The 24,882-nt window shown below is 44.8% G+C and overlaps 1 protein-coding gene across 1 annotated transcript in view; it reads right to left on the reverse strand.

Annotated features, from left to right (window-relative positions):
- Nucleotides 1–24,882, reverse strand: part of mast4 (microtubule associated serine/threonine kinase family member 4) — a 218,508-nt gene that overhangs the window by 137,566 nt on the left and 56,060 nt on the right. Inside the window, exon 5 of the mRNA XM_079525304.1 lies at nt 12,147–12,178. Coding sequence (XP_079381430.1) covers nt 12,147–12,178 — 32 coding nt within the window. The remainder of the gene's footprint in view (nt 1–12,146; nt 12,179–24,882) is intronic.

The raw sequence follows: 24,882 nt of genomic DNA on the forward strand, positions 1-24,882 counted from the left end.
AGTGTACAAGTCTATGTGTATGGCAGTGGTTCCCAGGGGTCCGTGAGAGTTCCAGGGGGTACCCAGTTAAATAATAGTTTGGAAACAAATGGACCCTTATGGGTCTGTAACAAAGGATGTTATGGGAGTGTACAAATGGAACCAAATTTTCCATTTGTACACTCAGAGTTAAATTAACATTGATTTTACAATATAATTTGGGGGTCCCAGCGATAAAAATGCCATTAAATGGGGGTCCGTAGACTAATGCATGTCAAACTGGGGGTCCTTGAAATTAAAATGGTTGAGAATCACAGCTAGAACCGTAATAAAAAAATCTTCTCTTATGGGGATCCCTGCCCCTGGCATCTTTTCAAATGGGGGTCCGCGGGCTAATAAATGTCGATTTAGGGGTCCTTGACATGAAAATGTTTAGGAACCACTGGTGTATGGGACTCGTTTGGGAGAAAGAAGGGAGACGATGTATTGTAGAACATTCGCTCAGACAGCTGTTCAGGGAGCTAGCTAACAGCAACAGCGTTAGCATGTAGCTAACGTAGCATCACAATTGAAAGTTGCAACGTTGCCACTGCCAGGGGAAACAAATGCATCAGGATGATCTGGCTATAAATAATCGATTAAATCACAGCACCGGCGCGATGCAGAATCATACACGGCCGCATTGCGATGTCTTCATATAAAACTGTATAAGACGTCCAGCCCGACTGGATTGCATGGAGGAGGTTTTTGTGTTGTGGAAGCACTAGCACTGCTGGATTATGGGTAACTATGTATGTAGTTCTTTTGATTTGCGTCAGCAAGTGAAAAGAGTGTTGGCTCACAGAAAGATGACTTCAAAAAAAATGGGTGCTTCTGTTCTTTTGGTTGGAACTTGGCAGCACGACCACGTCATTCACGCTCCTGCACGCTCCCGTTGACTTTCATTCCCGTCCCGTCCCGATCACGGGATTAATAAAAATATGAATCCCATCCCACGGGAATCCCGCGGGAATCCCGTGTCCCGCGGGAGTCCCGACAAAATGTCAGTATCTAGTGTAAACACAAACAAAACATGTGTAAACACAAACAAAACATGTGTAAACACAAACATGTGTAAACACAAACATGTGTAAACACAAACAAAACATGTGTAAACACAAACATGTGTGTAAACACTAACATGTGTGTAAACACTAACATGTGTAAACACTAACATGTGTGTAAACACTAACATGTGTGTAAACACTAACATGTGTGTAAACACTAACATGTGTAAACACTAACATGTGTGTAAACACTAACATGTGTGTAAACACTAACATGTGTAAACACAAACATGTGTAAACACTAACATGTGTAAACACTAACATGTGTAAACACTAACATGTGTGTAAACACTAACATGTGTGTAAACACTAACATGTGTGTAAACACAAACATGTGTAAACACTAACATGTGTAAACACTAACATGTGTAAACACTAACATGTGTACACTAACATGTGTAAACACTAACATGTGTAAACACTAACATGTGTGTAAACACTAACATGTGTGTAAACACTAACATGTGTGTAAACACTAACATGTGTGTAAACACAAACATGTGTAAACACTAACATGTGTAAACACTAACATGTGTAAACACTAACATGTGTAAACACTAACATGTGTAAACACTAACATGTGTACACTAACATGTGTAAACACTAACATGTGTAAACACTAACATGTGTGTAAACACTAACATGTGTGTAAACACTAACATGTGTGTAAACACTAACATGTGTGTAAACACAAACATGTGTAAACACTAACATGTGTAAACACTAACATGTGTAAACACTAACATGTGTAAACACTAACATGTGTGTAAACACTAACATGTGTGTAAACACAAACATGTGTAAACACTAACATGTGTGTAAACACTAACATGTGTGTAAACACAAACATGTGTAAACACAAACATGTGTAAACACTAACATGTGTAAACACTAACATGTGTACACTAACATGTGTAAACACTAACATGTGTAAACACTAACATGTGTGTAAACACTAACATGTGTGTAAACACTAACATGTGTGTAAACACTAACATGTGTAAACACTAACATGTGTAAACACTAACATGTGTGTAAACACTAACATGTGTGTAAACACTAACATGTGTAAACACAAACATGTGTAAACACTAACATGTGTGTAAACACAAACATGTGTAAACACTAACATGTGTGTAAACACTAACATGTGTGTAAACACAAACATGTGTAAACACAAACATGTGTAAACACTAACATGTGTAAACACTAACATGTGTACACTAACATGTGTAAACACTAACATGTGTAAACAAACATGTGTAAACACTAACATGTGTAAACACAAACATTGTTTTGCTACCACCACTTATGACTATAGAGCGTCGCAGTCCCGCCTCCTACCCTGGACCAGGAAATGAAACCCAATGCATTATTCTCATAGACATTTCTTAAAGTATTTATTTAAAGACGGTTACGCCGCGGACAAAGCCAACTCGAGTCGTGACAACTCATGACTAGGGCTGGGGCGGTATGGGATTTTTATTACCGCGGTTATTGTCGGCCCCCATACCGCCGGTATGGCGATAATTACCCCACCCCCCCCCCCCCGCGCGAATATAGTGTTATTTAGTCCGGTGGAACACCGTGTATGGAGATGTTAGAGCAGGTCTGCAAAATCCGGTAAAACACCGTATACGGAGATGTATAGAGCAGCTGTGTGTCTTTAGTGCAGTTCCAGTGTCATTCCTCCTCCATGCGCGGCCGCGGCGGCCTCCCCTCACAGCTCGCTCACACACACACACACACACACACACACACACACACACACACACACACACACACACACACACACACACACACACACACACACACACACACACACACACACACACACACACACACACACACACACACACACACACACACACACACACACACACACACAGTGGCACCGTTACAGAGACAACAGACAAGACGACTCATATAGCTTTTCCACGTGTTTCTGTTGTTATCCAGTTTACCAAAATTAAATCCACAACAGCGCTATTGTGAAGAAGACCCTTGCGCAGCGCGAGGCAATTTTAACCCCAGCTGCAAACGATCCGGACTTTGATTGTGTGATTATAATATATATAAATCCTTTTGGGCCAAATAAACCATTCTGGGCGTTGGGGGGGGGGTGTTGGCTATCAGGAGGAGGTAACAGGGGGTGCAGGCAAACAGAGTTTTGGAACGGATATTATGGACTACAGTTTTATTAAGGAAAGATTGGCATGTCAATGCCGCAACACGTGTTCGGGTGTCAATCAAATCAACTGCGTCAGACATCTCCCGCAGCCCGCTGTTAAAAAAAGAAATAAAAAAGCGAACGGATTTAACATCATTTCAGATCAAGACAAGTTGTGTTGAGCGTCTTTTTCCTGCGATCCCATTGATGTCACAACAGACAACATTTATAGGTGGGTCTGGTTTGGAGTAGCCTAATTTAAAACATTGTCCGACTTTGTTTTGAGAGAATATTAATACCTCGCGCTATTGTAACAGCCAGGTGCATCGTGCATTGCTCAGACCGTCAGAGAGAGAGAGAGAAAGATTAGGCTAAACGTGTAGCCTATGGATAAGGGCGCATCGTAGGTAACAGGTTTCAACTTTGTATTGATGTCTGTCAGCGAGAGACGAGAAGAGAAAGGGAGAGAGAGAGAGAGACATTAGGCTGTAGCCTATGGATAATGGCGCATCGTAACGGTTTCAACTTTGTATTGATGTCTGTCAGCGAGAGAAGAGAAAGGGGGAGAGGGAGGGAGAGAGAGAGAGCTGTACAGACAGGACGGACAGAACTGTTTTTATCTTTTGACTGACTATAAGAAAAAGTCCTTCTGCACACCTACAATGGACAGGTGCGTCGGATAACTGGAACTGAGAAGTAGAGAAAAAAAGAATCCCGCACACTGTCTCACTTGGAATCGCAATGGCAACCATTCTCACTCCAATGAAATGCCCGCTCAGCAGCGCATCGCATGAAACAAACACCACCATTCAAAAACGTCCCCTCATCATGGAACCTAAAATCTTAAACATATTAAACAAATTCCAAGTTAACTGATAGATTTAATATATGATGAATTGAAAGGTTCAACTTCCAGCCGCTCCACACCACGCAGCAACTGCGCGCCTCCCCAGTCCCCAAGCCATGAGTTAACATTATTGCTTGATTGATTGATTTAAGTTTGTATTAACAGTTTACAGTACATTTGCACAACTCAATACAAAAACTGTTAACTGTTACTCTGTGAGTGGACGACACCATAAAGCATTACACTTGTTTACAAGAGGGTCCACCTTGTTCAATTCATCATAACATTTTGTACACTATACACTTCTATAAAGCCAAAAACAGGAAATCATCATAAAGGAGGTAAAAAGGGGGAAAAACATATACAGTGAGGGGGAAAAGGGGTGGGTGGAGTCAAGGGATTTACATGTCTTAATGACAGTTGGTAGGGCGTTCCACATTTTTGTGGCATAGGAGTGAAATTAATTTAGGTGGACCCTCTTGTAAACAAGTGTAATGCTTTATTGGGTTGTCCACTCGCAGTTAACAGTCTTTGTATTGAGTTGTGCTTGAAATGTAGGCTACTGTAATTCTGCAAACTGTTAATAAATAGTTCAATCAATCAATCAATCAATACTTGTTTGTGCCGAATCTGGGTTGCACATGGTTTGTTGAACTCCCTCTGGTGTTGCTGGCATATGATTAGACTGACTGAGCCTCACTGTTTATTATGATACACTTTATTTCATATCAACCATATGCACTTAGGCCTAGAACCCAGGGTTAGGGTTAGAACTAGGGTTAGGGTTAGGGTTAGAACCTAGGGCGCCAGAACAGCACGCACAAAAAAAACTTAAACAAAATAAATAAAAAAACATTTTTTTTTAAAAAACCGCGGTAACGAACCCGATACCGCGGTATGCGTTGTATACCGGCGGTATGGCGATATTGCGGTTATTGCACCCAGCCCTACTCATGACAACACAAACAATATTTTGGACCAAACAAATAATTACAAAGAAGAAAAACAACAAAAAAAGTGTTGTAACCTGCCGTTTTTTTCTTCTTTGTAATTATTTGTTTGGTCCAAAATATTGTTTGTGTTGTCATGAGTTGTCACGACTCGAGTTGGCTTTGTCCGCGGCGTAACCGTCTTTAAATAAATACTTTAAGAAATGTCTATGAGAATAATGCATTGGGTTTCATTTCCTGGTCCAGGGTAGGAGGCGGGACTGGTCCAGGGTAGGAGGCGGGACTGGTCCAGGGTAGGAGGCGGGACTGGTCCAGGGTAGGAGGCGGGACTGGTCCAGGGTAGGAGGCGGGACTGGTCCAGGGTAGGAGGCGGGACTGGTCCAGGGTAGGAGGCGGGACTGGTCCAGGGTAGGAGGCGGGACTGGTCCAGGGTAGGAGGCGGGACTGGTCCATGGTAGGAGGCGGGACTGGTCCATGGTAGGAGGCGGGACTGGTCCAGGGTAGGAGGCGGGACTGGTCCAGGGTAGGAGGCGGGACTGGTCCAGGGTAGGAGGCGGGACTGGTCCATGGTAGGAGGCGGGACTGGTCCATGGTAGGAGGCGGGACTGGTCCAGGGTAGGAGGCGGGACTGGTCCATGGTAGGAGGCGGGACTGGTCCATGGTAGGAGGCGGGACTGGTCCATGGTAGGAGGCGGGACTGGTCCATGGTAGGAGGCGGGACTGGTCCATGGTAGGAGGCGGGACTGGTCCATGGTAGGAGGCGGGACTGGTCCAGGGTAGGAGGCGGGACTGGTCCATGGTAGGAGGCGGGACTGGTCCATGGTAGGAGGCGGGACTGGTCCATGGTAGGAGGCGGGACTGGTCCATGGTAGGAGGCGGGACTGGTCCATGGTAGGAGGCGGGACTGGTCCAGGGTAGGAGGCGGGACTGGTCCATGGTAGGAGGCGGGACTGGTCCATGGTAGGAGGCGGGACTGGTCCATGGTAGGAGGCGGGACTGGTCCATGGTAGGAGGCGGGACTGCGACGCTCTATAGTTTTGAGTACTAGAATTAATAGTTTTGAGCACTAGAATTGCATCTATTATACAATTGAAAAGGTGTGCCCAAAACGCTGTTCGCACCCAGTAAAAAGGCACCAGCTACTACGTCACTGACACACTGCAACACACACTGCAACAACCCACTAAACACACTAACACGTCACATACTTACCCTCCGCGTCGATCCATGGCTATCTCCTCATGTCGCGCAGCACGCCCACACTCAACATCACCCGCGTAAAAATTGTCATTGCACTGCCACTAAAGCCGCCTCCCGTCCAGACTCACAAACAATATCAATATCAATAATAAACACAAACACGCCACAAGCACCGACACCCCCGCCTAATTTGTTGCCAGGTCTATGAAAACAAGCCCAGAAAAAATGCCATTCAACACGCTACTTACAACTCGCTTACAATTCGCGGACCTGGCAACACTGCATCCTGTTTTCCCATTGGCTACGGTTGCTACAACACGCATTTGCACTGCATGTTGGGAGCAACACAGCTTAATGTAGGGGTCACCGATTGCTGTGCTACATCCCCCTCATGTTCTCACCACCCCGTTCGGCTACACCACACACACTAACCTACACAATTCTCCACATGCAACACAGGGCCCTTATTGGCTAGCCCCCTCACATGGCGATCCCCACGCAGCAAAACACAGGCCAGCCAGCCACACACACACACCCACACACACACAACGGCCACGTTCGGAAATATCGCACTGAGCGCACTGTGCAAATGCAATGCAAACTAATAGGCGAGTGTGCTTCGGTGCGGTATTTCCCAACGCGCCCATCTCATCGACACAACGCGCGCAGTCGGATGCCAAGCTCTTCCGCGCATTATTCCTTTCCCAGTCTCACCACACCACGGACTCATTGTAACCTCGCATCAGTGTCACTGCAGACACGTAATCACACTGTGGAGGATTTGTGACTGAGTGACTGTGTGTGTGTGTGTGTGTGTGTGTGTGTGTGTGTGTGTGTGGTTTGATTTCAGCATGTTTTACACTGCACAGTTGCGCAGTGCACACCATGGGACAAATCGGCTTTTCACCCCCTGCCACTGTGCCCACAAACGCATGTACAAGAGGAAAACAATCTAAACATTATATACTAACGTCAGCATCGGGCAGATTAACACACACAAGCGTTATTAGTTGAGTTTTCTTATTGAAGTGCCTCTGAATTGTAACTGTGCGTTTATGTCAGTCAGCGATGCGATCCGTTGTTATTCAGCCACCAGCAGCACCATACGCACGGACTGGAGAGAGGCGACGTGTTTCTCTCCCTTCGGCTCATGTAGCCCTCATTGTAACTACAAACATTGTTCCCGAAGAAACAATGTGGGGTCACTGCAATCCAAAAGATTGTAGGCCTACTATAATGCAGTCAAGGTCCCCACAAAAATATACTACAGTATGTTCTGCTCCATTCTCAACATCTTTTGGTTTCCAGAAACAGTAACTTATTGTAAGTAAACAAAAACAGTAAAAAGCAGTTTCATGTGTGCTTATTTTAATTTAATTTAATTTGCTTTGATGTGAAAATAAAATACAACAAATAATAATAATACCCATCCGTTAATACATGTGAAGGGCACAATACTGGGTTTAAAAACACAGCTGAAACATGAAGTGGAGTCTGTCAAATCTCGCACTTTCCTTCTTCCCATTGCGCTGCAACGGAACTAGGATGAGCCGCCCGAAGGGCGGCGAAATTCTAGTTGTATACACTAGTATAGTATAGTTTCATTATATAGCTATTCCACTGTTACGTTCTTACCTTACGCATGTTTCATGATAACTACTTTTTTTTACGGGGCATTACCAAGTGTATCAGAGAAGATAGCAGTAAGGAGGATGAGACTAGCTGTACGGGGCATTACCAAGTGTATCAGAGAAGATAGCAGTAAGGAGGATGAGACTAGCTGGCCACTGCCACCGACACCAAGAACTCCCGGCCAAAAAGCTTGTACTGTGGGAACCAACACACGGGCATCGATGGAGAGGACATCCCACACCTACCTACGTGGACGTACTAAAGAAAGATGCGGGTGCAGAAAGCACAAATGAGCTGGCCAGATGTATGGAGAACCGAGATGACTGGAGACGCCGATGGAGGGCTCGTCTGAAGACGACGTAGAGAGAGATTTGCTCCAATTCAACTTAAATAAAATATAAAAATGAGCACATAGTTAGTTAATACAGGGACATGGGAGGCTGCACGCCTCAGCTGTAATCAGCTGTTTGGCTGTAATCAGCTGTCAATCAGCCTATACTAGCTTCCTATTCGTCATTCACATGTCAGCTGATCATTACGTCACACTTCCATAGTCCAATCACGCCTCCTTCCCACAACAAGGTGGTCCATTTAAACACGGCTCTCTGCTTATAGAGCTCTGCTTCCATTGGTCCTCAGACACTGAGACACAGAGCTCTGCTTCCATTGGTCCTCAGACACTGAGACACAGAGCTCTGCTTCCATTGGTCCTCAGACACTGAGACACACAGAGCTCTGCTTCCATTGGTCCTCAGACACTGAGACACAGAGCTCTGCTTCCATTGGTCCTCAGACACTGAGACAAACAGAGCTCTGCTTCCATTGGTCCTCAGACACTGAGCTCTGATATAGAGCTCTGTTATAGAGCTCTGTTATAGAGCTCTGCTTCCATTGGTCCTCAGACACTGAGACACACAGAGCTCTGCTTCCATTGGTCCTCAGACACTGAGACACAGAGCTCTGCTTCCATTGGTCCTCAGACACTGAGACACACAGAGCTCTGCTTCCATTGGTCCTCAGACACTGAGACACACAGAGCTCTGCTTCCATTGGTCCTCAGACACTGAGACACACAGAGCTCTGCTTCCATTGGTCCTCAGACACTGAGACACACAGAGCTCTGCTTCCATTGGTCCTCAGACACTGAGACACACAGAGCTCTGCTTCCATTGGTCCTCAGACACTGAGACACAGAGCTCTGCTTCCATTGGTCCTCAGACACTGAGACACAGAGCTCTGCTTCCATTGGTCCTCAGACACTGACAAACTGGCACTGCGTGAAAAGACGAGTTAACGGGCAATTATAGGCACTGTATTTTGCCCGTAAACCTCAAGTTTAGCAGCATATACAGTTAATATACAGTAATATACAGGTGTGATGGTACAATTCGGGAGTTTACCGGAGTTGGTTGGAAAGTTTAACGGGAGTTTCCTGTAATATACACATCCGTATTCCATGCTTTTTGCACAGTGTGGCCTCCTCCACTCCCACCTCCTCCACTCCCACCTCCTCCACCTCCTCCACTCCCACCTCCTCCACCTCCCACCTCCTCCACTCCCACCTCCTCCACCTCCTCCACTCCCACCTCCTCCACTCCCACCTCCTCCACCTCCTCCACTCCCACCTCCTCCACCTCCTCCACTCCCACCTCCTCCACCTCCTCCACTCCCACCTCCTCCACCTCCTACACTCCCAGCATGTTTTAAGCATTATGTTATGAACCCCTGTTGGTGTTTTAAGCATTATGTTATGAACCCCTGTTGGTGTTTTAAGCATTATGTTATGAACCCCTGTTGGTGTTTTAAGCATTATGTTATGAACCCCTGTTGGTGTTTTAAGCATTATGTTATGCTTTAGAACCCCTGTTGGTGTTTTAAGCATTATGTTATGAACCCCTGTTGGTGTTTTAAGCATTATGTTATGAACCCCTGTTGGTGTTTTAAGCATTATGTTATGAACCCCTGTTGGTGTTTTAAGCATTATGTTATGAACCCCTGTTGGTGTTTTAAGCATTATGTTATGAACCCCTGTTGGTGTTTTAAGCATTATGTTATGCTTTAGCTATTGAAAAATAGCAGATCTAGCTTGTAGGTCTGCTATTTGTTTAAAAACGTTAAAATGTGACGCAAATCTTTGAAAATATATTCTTTCAGAGTGAACGTTTTTAACTCAAATCTTTGCTTCTGGGGGAGGTCCCTGCCTGGAAAAAACATATTTTGAGATGGGGGTCGGCGGTCAATTACAGATAATTCTGAGGGTCCTTGATATAAAATATTTTGAAAACCACTGATATAGAAACATGAGGTTTTTCAGAAAACTGTCACGATTTAGAAGACATTTGTAGAATCGGCCTAAATGGGTTAATCTAATTTGCATATGTTTTTTGACAGAAACAATGACGTCAGAGAATGAGCTGAACACTCTCAGAGTTAAACACAATGAGCTGAACACTCTCAGAGTTAAACACAATGAGCTGAACACTCTCAGAGTTAAACACAATGAGCTGAACACTCTCAGAGTTAAACACAATGAGCTGAACACTCTGAGTTAAACACAATGAGCTGAACACTCTCAGAGTTAAACACAATGAGCTGAACACTCTCAGAGTTAAACACAATGAGCTGAACACTCTCAGAGTTAAACACAATGAGCTGAACACTCTCAGAGTTAAACACAATGAGCTGAACACTCTCAGAGTTAAACACAATGAGCTGAACACTCTCAGAGTTAAACACAATGAGCTGAACACTCTCAGAGTTAAACACAATGAGCTGAACACTCTCAGAGTTAAACACAATGAGCTGAACACTCTGAGTTAAACACAATGAGCTGAACACTCTGAGTTAAACACAATGAGCTGAACACTCTGAGTTAAACACAATGAGCTGAACACTCTGAGTTAAACACAATGAGCTGAACACTCTGAGTTAAACACAATGAGCTGAACACTCTGAGTTAAACACAATGAGCTGAACACTCTGAGTTAAACACAATGAGCTGAACACTCTGAGTTAAACACAATGAGCTGAACACTCTCAGAGTTAAACACAATGAGCTGAACACTCTCAGAGTTAAACACAATGAGCTGAACACTCTCAGAGTTAAACACAATGAGCTGAACACTCTCAGAGTTAAACACAATGAGCTGAACACTCTCAGAGTTAAACACAATGAGCTGAACACTCTGAGAGTTAAACACAATGAGCTGAACACTCTCAGAGTTAAACACAATGAGCTGAACACTCTCAGAGTTAAACACAATGAGCTGAACACTCTCAGAGTTAAACACAATGAGCTGAACACTCTCAGAGTTAAACACAATGAGCTGAACACTCTCAGAGTTAAACACAATGAGCTGAACACTCTCAGAGTTAAACACAATGAGCTGAACACTCTCAGAGTTAAACACAATGAGCTGAACACTCTCAGAGTTAAACACAATGAGCTGAACACTCTCAGAGTTAAACACAATGAGCTGAACACTCTCAGAGTTAAACACATATCAGAGAATGAGCTGAACACTCTCAGAGTTAAACACAATGAGCTGAACACTCTGAGAGTTAAACACAATGAGCTGAACACTCTCAGAGTTAAACACAATGAGCTGAACACTCTCAGAGTTAAACACAATGAGCTGAACACTCTCAGAGTTAAACACAATGAGCTGAACACTCTCAGAGTTAAACACAATGAGCTGAACACTCTCAGAGTTAAACACATATCAGAGAATGAGCTGAACACTCTCAGAGTTACGTGAACACTGATGATGTGACCCCAGTAGTAACGACACTTGCAGGGCTGGAATTGGTAAAAAATTCGGCCCTGACATTTGGCCCAGACCGGCCCACCGCCACCGGCCCATTTGGCCCAGACCGGCCCACCGCCACCGGCCCATTTGGCCCAGACCGGCCCACCGCCACCGGCCAGCAGATAGTCTACCGCCCAGCTCTGTTGAGGCGCACACACAAACTAGCAAGACCAAATACCACCACTTTTATACTGAAACACATCCCTCCATGTGCAAAGACATATTAAAGCAATGGGGGGGGGGGGGGGAGAGGGGGAGGGGGGGGGGGGAGGGCCCATTCAATGGGGGGGAGGGGGAGACGGCCCATTCAATGGGGGGGAGGGGGAGACGGCCCATTCATTGGGTGGCCCACCGGGCATTTGCCCTGTACGTCAAGTGGCCATGACGTCCAGGCCTGGATACTTATACTGAAGTACTGAAGTAGTAAAGTATTAAAGTATTGAAAGTACTCACACACTGCCTCTCCGTGGAAGACTCAGCTCCTTCTGTGAATGAGAAGAGAAAGACGTGTTTACATTTAGACCTGGGAACAATTCTACAAATGCCTTCTAAATCCTGACAGTTGACATAGAAACCTGTGTTTCTATGGTTCTCAAACATTTTCATGTCAAGGACCCCCAAGATTATCTGTATTTGGCCACCGACCCCCATCTGAAAATATGTTGTTCCAGGGAAGCAAAGATTTGAGTTAAAAACGTTCGCTCTGAAAGTATATTCAAGGATTTGCACTACATTTTCACGATTTTTCAAAAATAGCAGACCTACAAGCTCATAGTGCGGCACTCGGTGCCGCGCTATGAGCTTGTAGATCTGCTATTTTTCAATAGCTAAAAGTATAACAATGCTTTAAAACACCAAAAGGGGTTCCCGCCCAGAATGGGTTAAGCATGGCGTGACGTTGGCGTGTAAAAGGTATAGATTTGATGTAAAATAAAATAAAATCTCACCACTGAAAAATGTTCCTAGGCCAAGTACTGACATGTAAAATGATGATGTTCTGGTATAGCCATACAGCCATACCAGTTGAGGAGATTGCAGATTGAGGCATTAACTATTATTAAGTTATGAAATAATTTTCTGGAAGACCAGAAACAACTAATAACCGAACATATGCCAATCTGCGACGTGTTGTAAGCTTGTAGATTGGCATATTTTTTGTTTGTTTGTTTGCTTGCTTATAGATTGGCATATGTTTTGGTGCAGGACACACTCCTATAGAAGACTGAACTTCTACGAATGACTGACATCAATCGTGGCGAGACTGAGAACTTGAATCCATGTGTATGTCGGAGAGAAAACACCGTGTAAATTGATGCCATCATCAAGAGTGTCAGCCACAAGTTAGGACGATTAACAGAGTGTCAGCCACAAGTTAGGACGATTAACAGAGTGTCAGCCACAAGTTAGGACGATTAACAGAGTGTCAGCCACAAGTTAGGACGATTAACAGAGTGTCAGCCACAAGTTAGGACGATTAACAGAGTGTCAGCCACAAGTTAGGACGATTAACAGAGTGTCAGCCACAAGTTAGGACGATTAACAGAGTGTCAGCCACAAGTTGGGACGATTAACAGAGTGTCAGCCACAAGTTAGGACGATTAACAGAGTGTCAGCCACAAGTTGGGACGATTAACAGAGTGTCAGCCACAAGTTAGGACGATTAACAGTTTGCAGTCCTTTTTCCATGGACATGCGTGCAGTTGCACTAAGATACCACCAGAGGGGAGTGAGTGTCCATTACATTATTCATAATAATTGCCATCCTCAACAAACAGCTGTGAGACTCTGGTAAATAAATGGTAAATGGTGCATTTATATAGCGCCTTTATCCAAGGCGCTTTACATAGATTGTGCATTACATTCACCCATTCACACACACATTCACACACCTTTACATAGATTGTGCATTACATTCACCCATTCACACACACATTCACACACCTTTACATAGATTGTGCATTACATTCACCCATTCACACACACATTCACACACCTTTACATAGATTGTGCATTATATTCACCCATTCACACACACACATTCACACACCTTTACATAGATGGTGCATTACATTCACCCATTCACACACACATTCACACACCTTTACATAGATTGTGCATTACATTCACCCATTCACACACACATTCACACACCTTTACATAGATTGTGCATTACATTCACCCATTCACACACACATTCACACACCTTTACATAGATGGTGCATTACATTCACCCATTCACACACACATTCATACACCGATTGCGGCGGAAGCCATGCAAGGCACCAACCAGCACATCGGGAGCAATTTGAGGTTCAGTGTCTTGCCCATGAAGGACACTTCGACATGTAGACAGGAGGAGCCGGCATTCGAACCGCCGACCCATGGATCATTGGACGACCTGCTCTACCTCCTGAGCCACAGTCGCCCCTCTCTGGGATGCAAAGCATATTTCACCAGTTAATGAAAAATTATGAAAAAAGTGAGGGGCGCTCTTATCATCGTACCTCATCATATCTCACATACTGTGTGTGCTCAGCCAATCAAATCATCACAAATGTAATTTGGGCCAATCACTTTTGGCGATTTCACTTTTCTGTCTTCAATGTTCGTGTTCACACAAACACGGAAAGCTGGGCATGGGAGGAGCTAAGAGCCCTCAACAAAAACATTACAAAAAATAGAAACTTTATTTTATTGAGGGCTCCTCTTATGTCCAGCTTGTGGTGTATGTAAGCCACATGTTGTCCCACAACACAAACAGTAAATGCTGTTGACAATGAAAACAGTTTTGAGTGTTTGTGTAAACACAAACATTGAAGACGAAGGTGAGGACGTGAATTCTGATTGGCCGGAATGAGATGATGTAATGATGATGCATGATGATAAGAGTGCCCCTCACTTCACACGGGTGTGATTTATTTCCGTCTAGACAGTGACCTTTTGCCTGCAATCCAGAGTTCACGCATCAATAAACAAACAAACAAAAACTAAATCAGGTCAAAAGTTTGTAAGCGCTTTAGCCATTATCATTCGTCGTATGCAATAGAGCAGGGGTTCTCAACCCGTGGGTCGCGACCCCCCAGATGGTCGCCAAATTATTTTGGGGTCCCCCCCAAAAAAAAAATGCACCTGAATGGTTGGTAAAAGGAAAGGAAGAGTTTACATAGTACACATTATAGTACATGCATAAACCCCCCCACACACACACACACACACACACACACACACACACACACACACACACACACACACACACACACACACACACACACACACACACACACACACACACACACACACACACACACACACACACACACACACACACACACACACACACACCAATACTCAACTGATGAATATATAAAGGTAAACATATTATTATTTTACAGCTGGATTAATGATTAATGATGTTTTATCAAATCTGAGGTTCTCGTGTTTGGCTGAAATGGTAATACTAGCTTTTCTCGGGATAGCATGAAATGTGTTAAATTGACGATTAATTGTCACATAGCCGAAATAACTGTGATTAGTGATTATTGGCATTGAAAGTTGGAACTATGAGTGCTATGCTATGCTATGCTAAGAGTGCTATGTCTACATAAAATGCTCTCTAAGTTACATAAATTGAGCCTTTGCATAGGCCTGTAAGGTCGTTACGGCTATGGCAAGTGCTACAGGCTAAGATGGAGTCTGAGGATGTGGGTTTTCAGACTACGGCTGGGGGAAGATTGGGAGTGAGGCTGTATAGTTCTGATTGCAACGGGAATCACAATCAGCCACAGAGCCAGCCACAATCACAACAAAACACAACACAATATAAATCTATATATGCCTCCCATCCAATCACACAACACTATAAATGTCTATGTATCTACCTAAATTCACAGATAACACCTGGCATATGCTGTGCATGTGTGTGAGCGTGTGTGTGTGTGTGTGTGAGCGTGTGTGTGCGTGTGTGTGAGCGCGTGTGTGTGCGCGTGCATGTGTGTGTGTGTGTGTGTGTGTGAGAGAGCGTGTGCGCGTGTGTGTGAGCGTCTGTGTGTGTGTCATACTGATGACAGCGTCTGGATATTTTGTGGAGCTCAGCTGATCCAACCAACAGTCCCATATATGGGCGTATCGATCTGATTGGTAGTTCACCCTAACCCTGACACGTAGATTGATCTGAGAGCAGTGTTAAGGCCTTTTGCCCAATCACAACACAGCATTCTGACACCCTACCACAACACAGCATTCTGACACCCAATCACAACACAGCATTCTGACACACAATCACAACACAGCATTCTGACACCCTACCACAACACAGCATTCTGACACCCAATCACAACACAGCATTCTGACACCCAATCACGACACAGCATTCTGAAACCCAATCACAACGCAGCATTCTGACATCGTCTGCCAGCTATAATGAAACGCCCCAAATATAGAGGTCAGTGACGTGGACTAACGTGATTGGTTGACATCTTCCAGACGACAGTCAGTTGGAGTAACATGATTGGCTGTTCTGTGCGATGACGTCGTCACACAGCGACATCACAATGTCCTCGTCACAGCCACGTCCTTTATAACGAGTTGTCAAAGATGAGAGGATGTCATTCATCAACTATCCTATCGCCGAGTCCTGGTGCTCGCAGCGACCTCTGAGAACTGAACAGCACAAGCTGTACTGCTTTGGATGCTCCTGTTCCGTCTACAGATGGAACAACAGGAATCAGCTCGACGTGACGGTTTTCAACACAGTGCCTTTACGCTGGACCACGTTGCTCCCAGTGTCCACTGGAACAGTTCCCTCCCAGCGCTACGGTCACACAGCTGTGCTGATAGAACGTACCGTCTACATCTGGGGAGGGTTACTTACTTGCAGCAGGGTACCACCTTTATACTGCAGGTTACTTTATGCCTTTGATGTCGACACCCACAGATGGATCAAATCCAGGGTCTCTGGGACTGTTCCAGAGGCGCGGAGCGGCCACTCAGCCTGTGTGTTGGGGAAGGTCATGTTTATCCATGGAGGATACACCCAGCGGACTGGATCCACTCATGACTTCTACAAGTTGGACAACCTCCACGATGGTCTGGACTTGAATTAAAACCAGAGGCTCGCCACCACCTGATTCATATGATCACTCTGCCACCATCATCGGGACAAAGATGTTTGTTTGTGGAGGCTTTATGAACGGAGGCTACAACAGCATCAGAGTGTTTGACACAGAGAGCAACCTCTGGCTGACCACGCCTTCTGCACAGCCTCATCCAGAAAAACATAATTCAGCCTTTGCCTACAATGGAGAGCTGTACATATTTCGTGGCCACAGTAAGAAGATCTTTGGAAATTAAACCCGGAGACTTTCTCCTGGAAGTTTGATATCAAGTTTAAACTCCCCAACAGCACGTCTAGAAGGTGCCATCATCTTTGGAGGATATTACCCCAATGACCTGTACATCTTGGACTTGAGTCAGAGTCTGAAGACTTTATGCAAGCTAGCAGTTATTCAGTATGATCTGGAGCAGTCTGGACTCCCACACAACATCAGGTGGGAACTGGCAGCCATGAATACCAACGGCAACAGCACGAAATAACATGAAGGCCACTGAAGTAAAACAAACTATCAAAAAAGACGGCCCGCTGCGCTGGTACAGGCCTCTGTCTTTTACAGAGGATGTGCTGGTACAGGCCTTTGTTTTTTACAGAGGATGTGCTGGTATAGGCCTTTCTGTCTTTTACAGAGGATGTGCTGGTATAGGCCTTTCTGTCTTTTACAGAGGATGTGCTGGTACAGGCCTTTCTGTCTTTTACAGAGGATGTGCTGGTACAGGCCTTTCTGTCTTTTACAGAGGATGTGCTGGTACAGGCCTTTCTGTCTTTTACAGAGGATGTGCTGGTACAGGCCTTTCTGTCTTTTACAGAGGATGTGCTGGTACAGGCCTTTCTGTCTTTTACAGAGGATGTGCTGGTACAGGCCTCTGTCTTTTACAGAGGATGTGCTGGTACAGGCCTTTCTGTCTTTTACAGAGGATGTGCTGGTACAGGCCTTTGTCTTTTACAGAGGATGTGCTGGTACAGGCCTTTCTGTCTTTTACAGAGGATGTGCTGGTACAGGCCTTTCTGTCTTTTACAGAGGATGTGCTGGTACAGGCCTTTCTGTCTTTTACAGAGGATGTGCTGGTACAGGCCTTTCTGTCTTTTACAGAGGATGTGCTGGTACAGGCCTTTCTGTCTTTTACAGAGGATGTGCTGGTACAGGCCTTTCTGTCTTTTACAGAGGATGTGCTGGTACAGGCCTCTGTCTTTTACAGAGGATGTGCTGGTACAGGCCTTTCTGTCTTTTACAGAGGATGTGCTGGTACAGGCCTTTGTCTTTTACAGAGGATGTGCTGGTACAGGCCTTTCTGTCTTTTACAGAGGATGTGCTGGTACAGGCCTTTCTGTCTTTTACAGAGGATGTGCTGGTATAGGCCTTTCTGTCTTTTACAGAGGATGTGCTGGTACAGGCCTTTCTGTCTTTTACAGAGGATGTGCTGGTACAGGCCTTTCTGTCTTTTACAGAGGATGTGCTGGTACAGGCCTTTCTGTCTTTTAAAGGAGGATGTGCTGGTACAGGCCTTTCTGTCTTTTATAGAGGATGTGCTGGTACAGGCCTTTCTGTCTTTTAAAGGAGGATGTGCTGGTACAGGCCTTTCTGTCTTTTATAGAGGATGTGCTGGTACAGGCCTTTCTGTCTTTTACAGAGGATGTGCTGGTACAGGCCTTTCTGTCTTTTACAGAGGATGTGCTGGTACAGGCCTGTCTGTCTTTTACAGAGGATGTGCCAAACACAAGGAGATCGCTGAAAGGCAAAAAAAGAAGACAAAACTAGATAAAATCTAGTTGGTTGGTGGCGCTATAAAAGGCCAGTGTGAAAAGGGTGGGATATATTCCTCAGCCTAGTAGAAAAGACTGTGAAAGATTTCACGTAAATTGCATGCTGCAATCTGGAGGAGTAATATAAAAAAATGTGTTTTGCAAAAGTCGGCCTCCTGGTGGAGCTATAACAGGCCGTTCTCAAACGATTGGGGCAGAGGTTCATCGTTGGCATCCAGGGAGTGTGTGTGCAAAATTTGGCATCGAACGGTGCCGGAGATTAGCTGGTAACAGACGGACGCACACACAATCCTGCAAACTTTGAAAGAGTAATATCCAAAAATGTGTTTCAGAACAGGCCGTTCTGGAATATTTGGGGCAGAGGTTCATCGTTGGCATCCAGGGAGTGTGTGTGGAAAATTTGGCATCGACCGGATTAACGGTGCCGGAGATTAGCTGGTAAAAGACGGACAGACACACACAGACCCTCACACACTGACGGAGTGCAAAACATACTCTCTCCCCATGCCTTCGGCCTGGTGGAGACAACTAAACATACTCTCTCCCCATGCCTTCGGCCTGGTGGAGACAACTAAACATACTCTCTCCCCATGCCTTCGGCCTGGTGGAGACAACTAAACATACTCTCTCCCCATGCCTTCGGCCTGGTGGAGACAACTAAACATACTCTCTCCCCATGCCTTCGGCCTGGTGGAGACAACTAAACATACTCTCTCCCCATGCCTTCGGCCTGGTGGAGACAACTAAACATACTCTCTCCCCATGCCACACACACACACACACACACACACACACACACACACACACACACACACACACACACACACACACACACACACACACACACACACACACACACACACACACACACACACACACACACACACACACACACACACACACACACACACACACACACACACACACACACACACACACACAGGCTCATGAAGATTAGCTGCCATTGCCCAAAGTGATCATGTTAGAGAGCCGTGCGTAATGAGGCCCACAGAATGCAGGGTTTCACTGAGCAGTGCTGCTGAGCACAGAGCAAATCCCTTCACACTTCATATTAAACCATTCTGGGCGGGAACCCCTTTTGGTGTTTTAAGCATTATGTTATGCTTTAGCTGTTGAAAAATAGCAGATCTACAAGCAGCTTGTAGGTCTGCTATTTTTGAAAAATCATGAAAATGTAGTGCAAAGCTTTGAATATAGCTTATATAGGGGGGGGGGGGGGGGGGGGGGGTCCCCGGAACAACATACTTTCAGATGGGGGTCGGCGGCCGATTACATATATTTTTGGGGGTCCTTGACATGAAAATGTTTGAGATCCACTGACATAGAAATATAGTTTTTAAGAAAACTGTCAGGATTCAGAAGAATCGTCCTCGGGTCTAAATGGGTTAAACCATTGAGACCCGTGAAGGCATTCTACAAATGTCTTCTAAATCCTAACACTTTTCCTGAAAGTCACACCTGTGTGAACTGAGCGGTGCAACCAGTGTTGTTTTCGTCGACTAAAACTAAATCGAAAAATGTTCGTCGACTACCTTTTTCCACTGACGAAAACTAAACGGAAACTACATGAAAACTAAGCTACGACGACTAAAAACTATGACTAGGGACTAGTGGACAAGAGAAGAGATCCAGCGTAAGTCATTTTACACTTGTTTGCATGACGCGTTGTGAGCTTGTAGATCGGCTATTTTCAGCAAGTGCAAAATCAGCCATTACGACGGCATTACGACACACACACACACACACACACACACACACACACACACACACACACACACACACACACACACACACACACACACACACACACACACACACACACACACACACACACACACACACACACACACACACACACACACACACACACACACACACACACACACACACACACACACTGATGTGTTTCACAGAGAACCCCATACCAATAATGGCTGAAATCAAAGCCAACAGCTCCTCATACGAACAGTTTACAGAGCGGTGGTTGGAATGATTACGTCTACTTTCATTCCTACGGATATCTCAAACTCCTGACCTGCTTGTAATCATTGCGTAAGTTCACTCTACAAATCGGACTTGTTTTTAATCTCGTCTTGCATTCCGGTTGACTTCCCTTTCCTGCAAAACAACAAAACCACAGACCTTGCATAAGAAGAAAGAAGAAAATAAAGTCTCCCACCTCTTTCCGAACCTGTTGAAGCTGTGATGTGACATTAACCCATTTTGGACTGAGGTCGTTTAAAAAAAAAGGCTTCTAAATCCTAATGTTTTTTCTGAAAAACCCATGTTTCTATGTCAGTGGTGCTCAACCTTTTTCATGTCAAGGACCCCCAGAATTCTCTCTATTGGGCCACGGACCCCCATCTCAAAATATGTAGTTCCAGGGACGCAAATATTTTAGTTAAAAAATGTTCGCTCTGAAATATATATTCAATGATTTGCGCCACATTTTAACGACTTTTCAAAAATAGCAGATCTACAAGCTCGTAGCGCGCCACTCGGTGGCGCGCTATGAGCTTGTAGATCTGCTATTTTTCAATAGCTAAATTATAACAATGTTTAAAACACCAAAAGGGGTTCCCGTCCAGAATGGAAGACCTGTTGAAGCTGTGATGTGACATTAAAGTTCATTTTTAACGGCATCAGAGTCAGAAAGCTATCGGCGACTCTTGGTACAAAAAGCTTCTCAAACTCCTGTAACCTGTGTTGATTTTGACAGCAATGTTTTATGTAGTTTTAGTCATAGTCTTTTTAATACAATTTAATTTAGTTTTAGTCATATTTTAGTCATCTGAGGTTTTAGTCTAGTTTTAGTTGAGTAAATATAAGATATGAGTCGAAAACATCTACAGTTGATTTTGTGGATAAAAAAATGTTTTTTTGATTTTACACTTAAAAATAGCAAATCTACAAGCTCACAACGCGTCCCAGCGTGACGCCTTGTGAGCTTGTAGATCGACTATTTTCAGAGCATAACAAAATGGACTAAATTACTTTCATGTCTTTTAGTTCTACTGGATCTCTTCTCCACTAGTCCCTCCCTGACATTTAGTTCTACTGGATCTCTTCTCCACTAGTCCCTCCCTGACATTTAGTTCTACTGGATCTCTTCTCCACTAGTCCCTCCCTGACATTTAGTTCTACTGGATCTCTTCTCCACTAGTCCCTCCCTGACATTTAGTTCTACTGGATCTCTTCTCCACTAGTCCCTCCCTGACATTTAGTTCTACTGGATCTCTTCTCCACTAGTCCCTCCCTAACATTTAGTTCTACTGGATCTCTTCTCCACTAGTCCCTCCCTGACATTTAGTTCTACTGGATCTCTTCTCCACTAGTCCCTCCCTGACATTTAGTTCTACTGGATCTCTTCTCCACTAGTCCCTCCCTGACATTTAGTTCTACTGGATCTCTTCTCCACTAGTCCCTCCTAACATTTAGTTCTACTGGATCTCTCTCCACTAGTCCCTCCCTGACATTTAGTTCTACTGGATCTCTTCTCCACTAGTCCCTCCCTGACATTTAGTTCTACTGATCTCTTCTCCACTAGTCCTCCCTGACATTTAGTTCTACTGGATCTCTCTCCACTAGTCCCCTCCCTGACATTTAGTTCTACTGGATCTCTTCTCCACTAGTCCCTCCCTGACATTTAGTTCTACTGGATCTCTTCTCCACTAGTCCCTCCCTGACATTTTAGTCTAGTTTTTATGTGTTGACAAAATTCTCAGTATGCATATAAATGCTAAATGGTGCATTTATATAGTGCCTTTATCCAAGGCACTTTACATAGATTGTGCATTACATTCACCCATTCACACACACACCTTTACATAGATTGTGCATTACATTCACCCATTCACACACACACATTCACACACCTTTATATAGATTGTGCATTACATTAACCCATTCACACACACACACACACACACACCTTTATATAGATGGTGCATTACATTCACCCATTCACACACACACCTTTATATAGATTGTGCATTACATTAACACACATTCACACACCTGTGTGCATCACATTCACCCATTCACACACACATGGTGGAGGAAACCATGCAAGGCACCAACCTGCACATCAGGAGCAATCAGGCGGTCAGTGTCTTGCTCAAGGACACTTCGACACTAACTCTGTGGGAGCCCACAGGGATCGAACTGGCAACCTTGTGGTTACCATCCGGCGCGCGTGTGCGCGCACACGCACACACACACACACACACACACAGACACACACACACACACACACACACACACACACACACACACACACACACACACACACACACACACACACACACACACACACACACAGAGACCAGCAGCAGCAGACACGCATACAAACTAAGCTCCTTCTCTGCTCAGCTGCGTGTAGAAAAAAAAACATGTTTTTGCCGTTTAAGGGTACCTGTAGCCCTCGTCTCCTCAGAATGCTGGACTGGTCCATTTGGTCACGACTCACGACCGACACAGCGCGGCGAGGGGAGAAGCAGATCGCAGAGACGCTGCTCCGAGGAACGACATGCTGTTCCTACCGGCACGGAGCACTGAGCGCCATGCTGCACCGACACACACACACACACACCGACACGCACGCTGCGCTGTGTGTGTGTGCTCTGGTACAGACTAGTACACACACACACATACACACACACACCCACACACACACACACACACACATGCACGCTGCGCTGTGTGTGTGTGCGCTCTGGGTACAGACTAGCACACACACACACACGCACGCTGCGCTGTGTGTGTGTGTGGTGTGTGTGTGTGTGTGTGTGTGCTAGTCTGTACCCAGAGCACACACACACACAGCACAGTGTGCGTGTGTGTGTGCTCTGGGTACAGACTAGCACACACACACACACACGCACGCTGCGCTGTGTGTGTGTGTGCTCTGGGTACAGAACACACACACACACACACACACACACACGCTGCGCTGTGTGTGTCTGCTTTGGGTACAGAACACAGGCCCCCCTCCCCTCCCCTCTATTCCCCCAACTCTTGAGAGCGTAACATGAAACCAAATGGACCCGTATATACGGGTCCATTTGGTTTAATTTTACGCTCTCAAGAGTTACATTATCGTTAAACATCTGCATTACTTAGTTTGTTTACAAGATGTCTACATGATTAGAGAATGTAGAATAATGGTTGTTTTGATCAACGTGTGCCTGTTGTCTCCTAATGGTACCAACATCTGTTGTCTCTCCTAATGGTACCAACATCATGTTGTCTCTCCTAATGGTACCAACATCATGTTGTCTCTCCTAATGGTACCAACATCATGTTATCTCTCCTAATGGTACCAACATCATGTTGTCTCTCCTAATGGTACCAACATCATGTTGTCTCTCCTAATGGTACCAACATCATGTTGTCTCTCCTAATGGTACCAACATCATGTTGTCTCTCCTAATGGTACCAACATCATGTTGTCTCTCCTAATGGTACCAACATCATGTTGTCTCTCCTAATGGTACCAACATCATGTTGTCTCTCCTAATGGTACCAACATCATGTTGTCTCTCCTAATGGTACCAACATCATGTTGTCTCTCCTAATGGTACCAACATCATGTTGTCTCTCCTAATGGTACCAACATCATGTTGTCTCTCCTAATGGTACCAACATCATGTTGTCTCTCCTAATGGTACCAACATCATGTTGTCTCTCCTAATGGTACCAACATCATGTTGTCTCTCCTAATGGTACCAACATCATGTTGTCTCTCCTAATGGTACCAACATCATGTTGTCTCTCCTAATGGTACCAACATCATGTTATCTCTCCTAATGGTACCAACATCATGTTGTCTCTCCTAATGGTACCAACATCATGTTGTCTCTCCTAATGGTACCAACATCATGTTGTCTCTCCTAATGGTACCAACATCATGTTGTCTCTCCTAATGGTACCAACATCATGTTGTCTCTCCTAATGGTACCAACATCATGTTGTCTCTCCTAATGGTACCAACATCATGTTGTCTCTCCTAATGGTACCAACATCATGTTGTCTCTCCTAATGGTACCGACATCATGTTATCTCTCCTAATGGTACCAACATCAATACAACACGGAGTTGTGGACAGAATCTGATCCAGCGACAACAAAATATTCAAAGTTTTAGGTCTGAGAGGCTCAATGTCATCAAATGGTGGTCCGTGGCTCAAATGGGTCTGAGAGGCTAAATGTCATCAAATGGTGGTCCGTGGCTCAAATGGGTCTGAGAGGCTAAATGTCATTAAATGGTGGTCCGTGGCTCAAATGGGTCTGAGAG

This window comes from Electrona antarctica (assembly GCF_951216825.1).
Source record: "Electrona antarctica genome assembly, chromosome: 16".
NCBI lineage: Eukaryota > Metazoa > Chordata > Actinopteri > Myctophiformes > Myctophidae > Electrona > Electrona antarctica.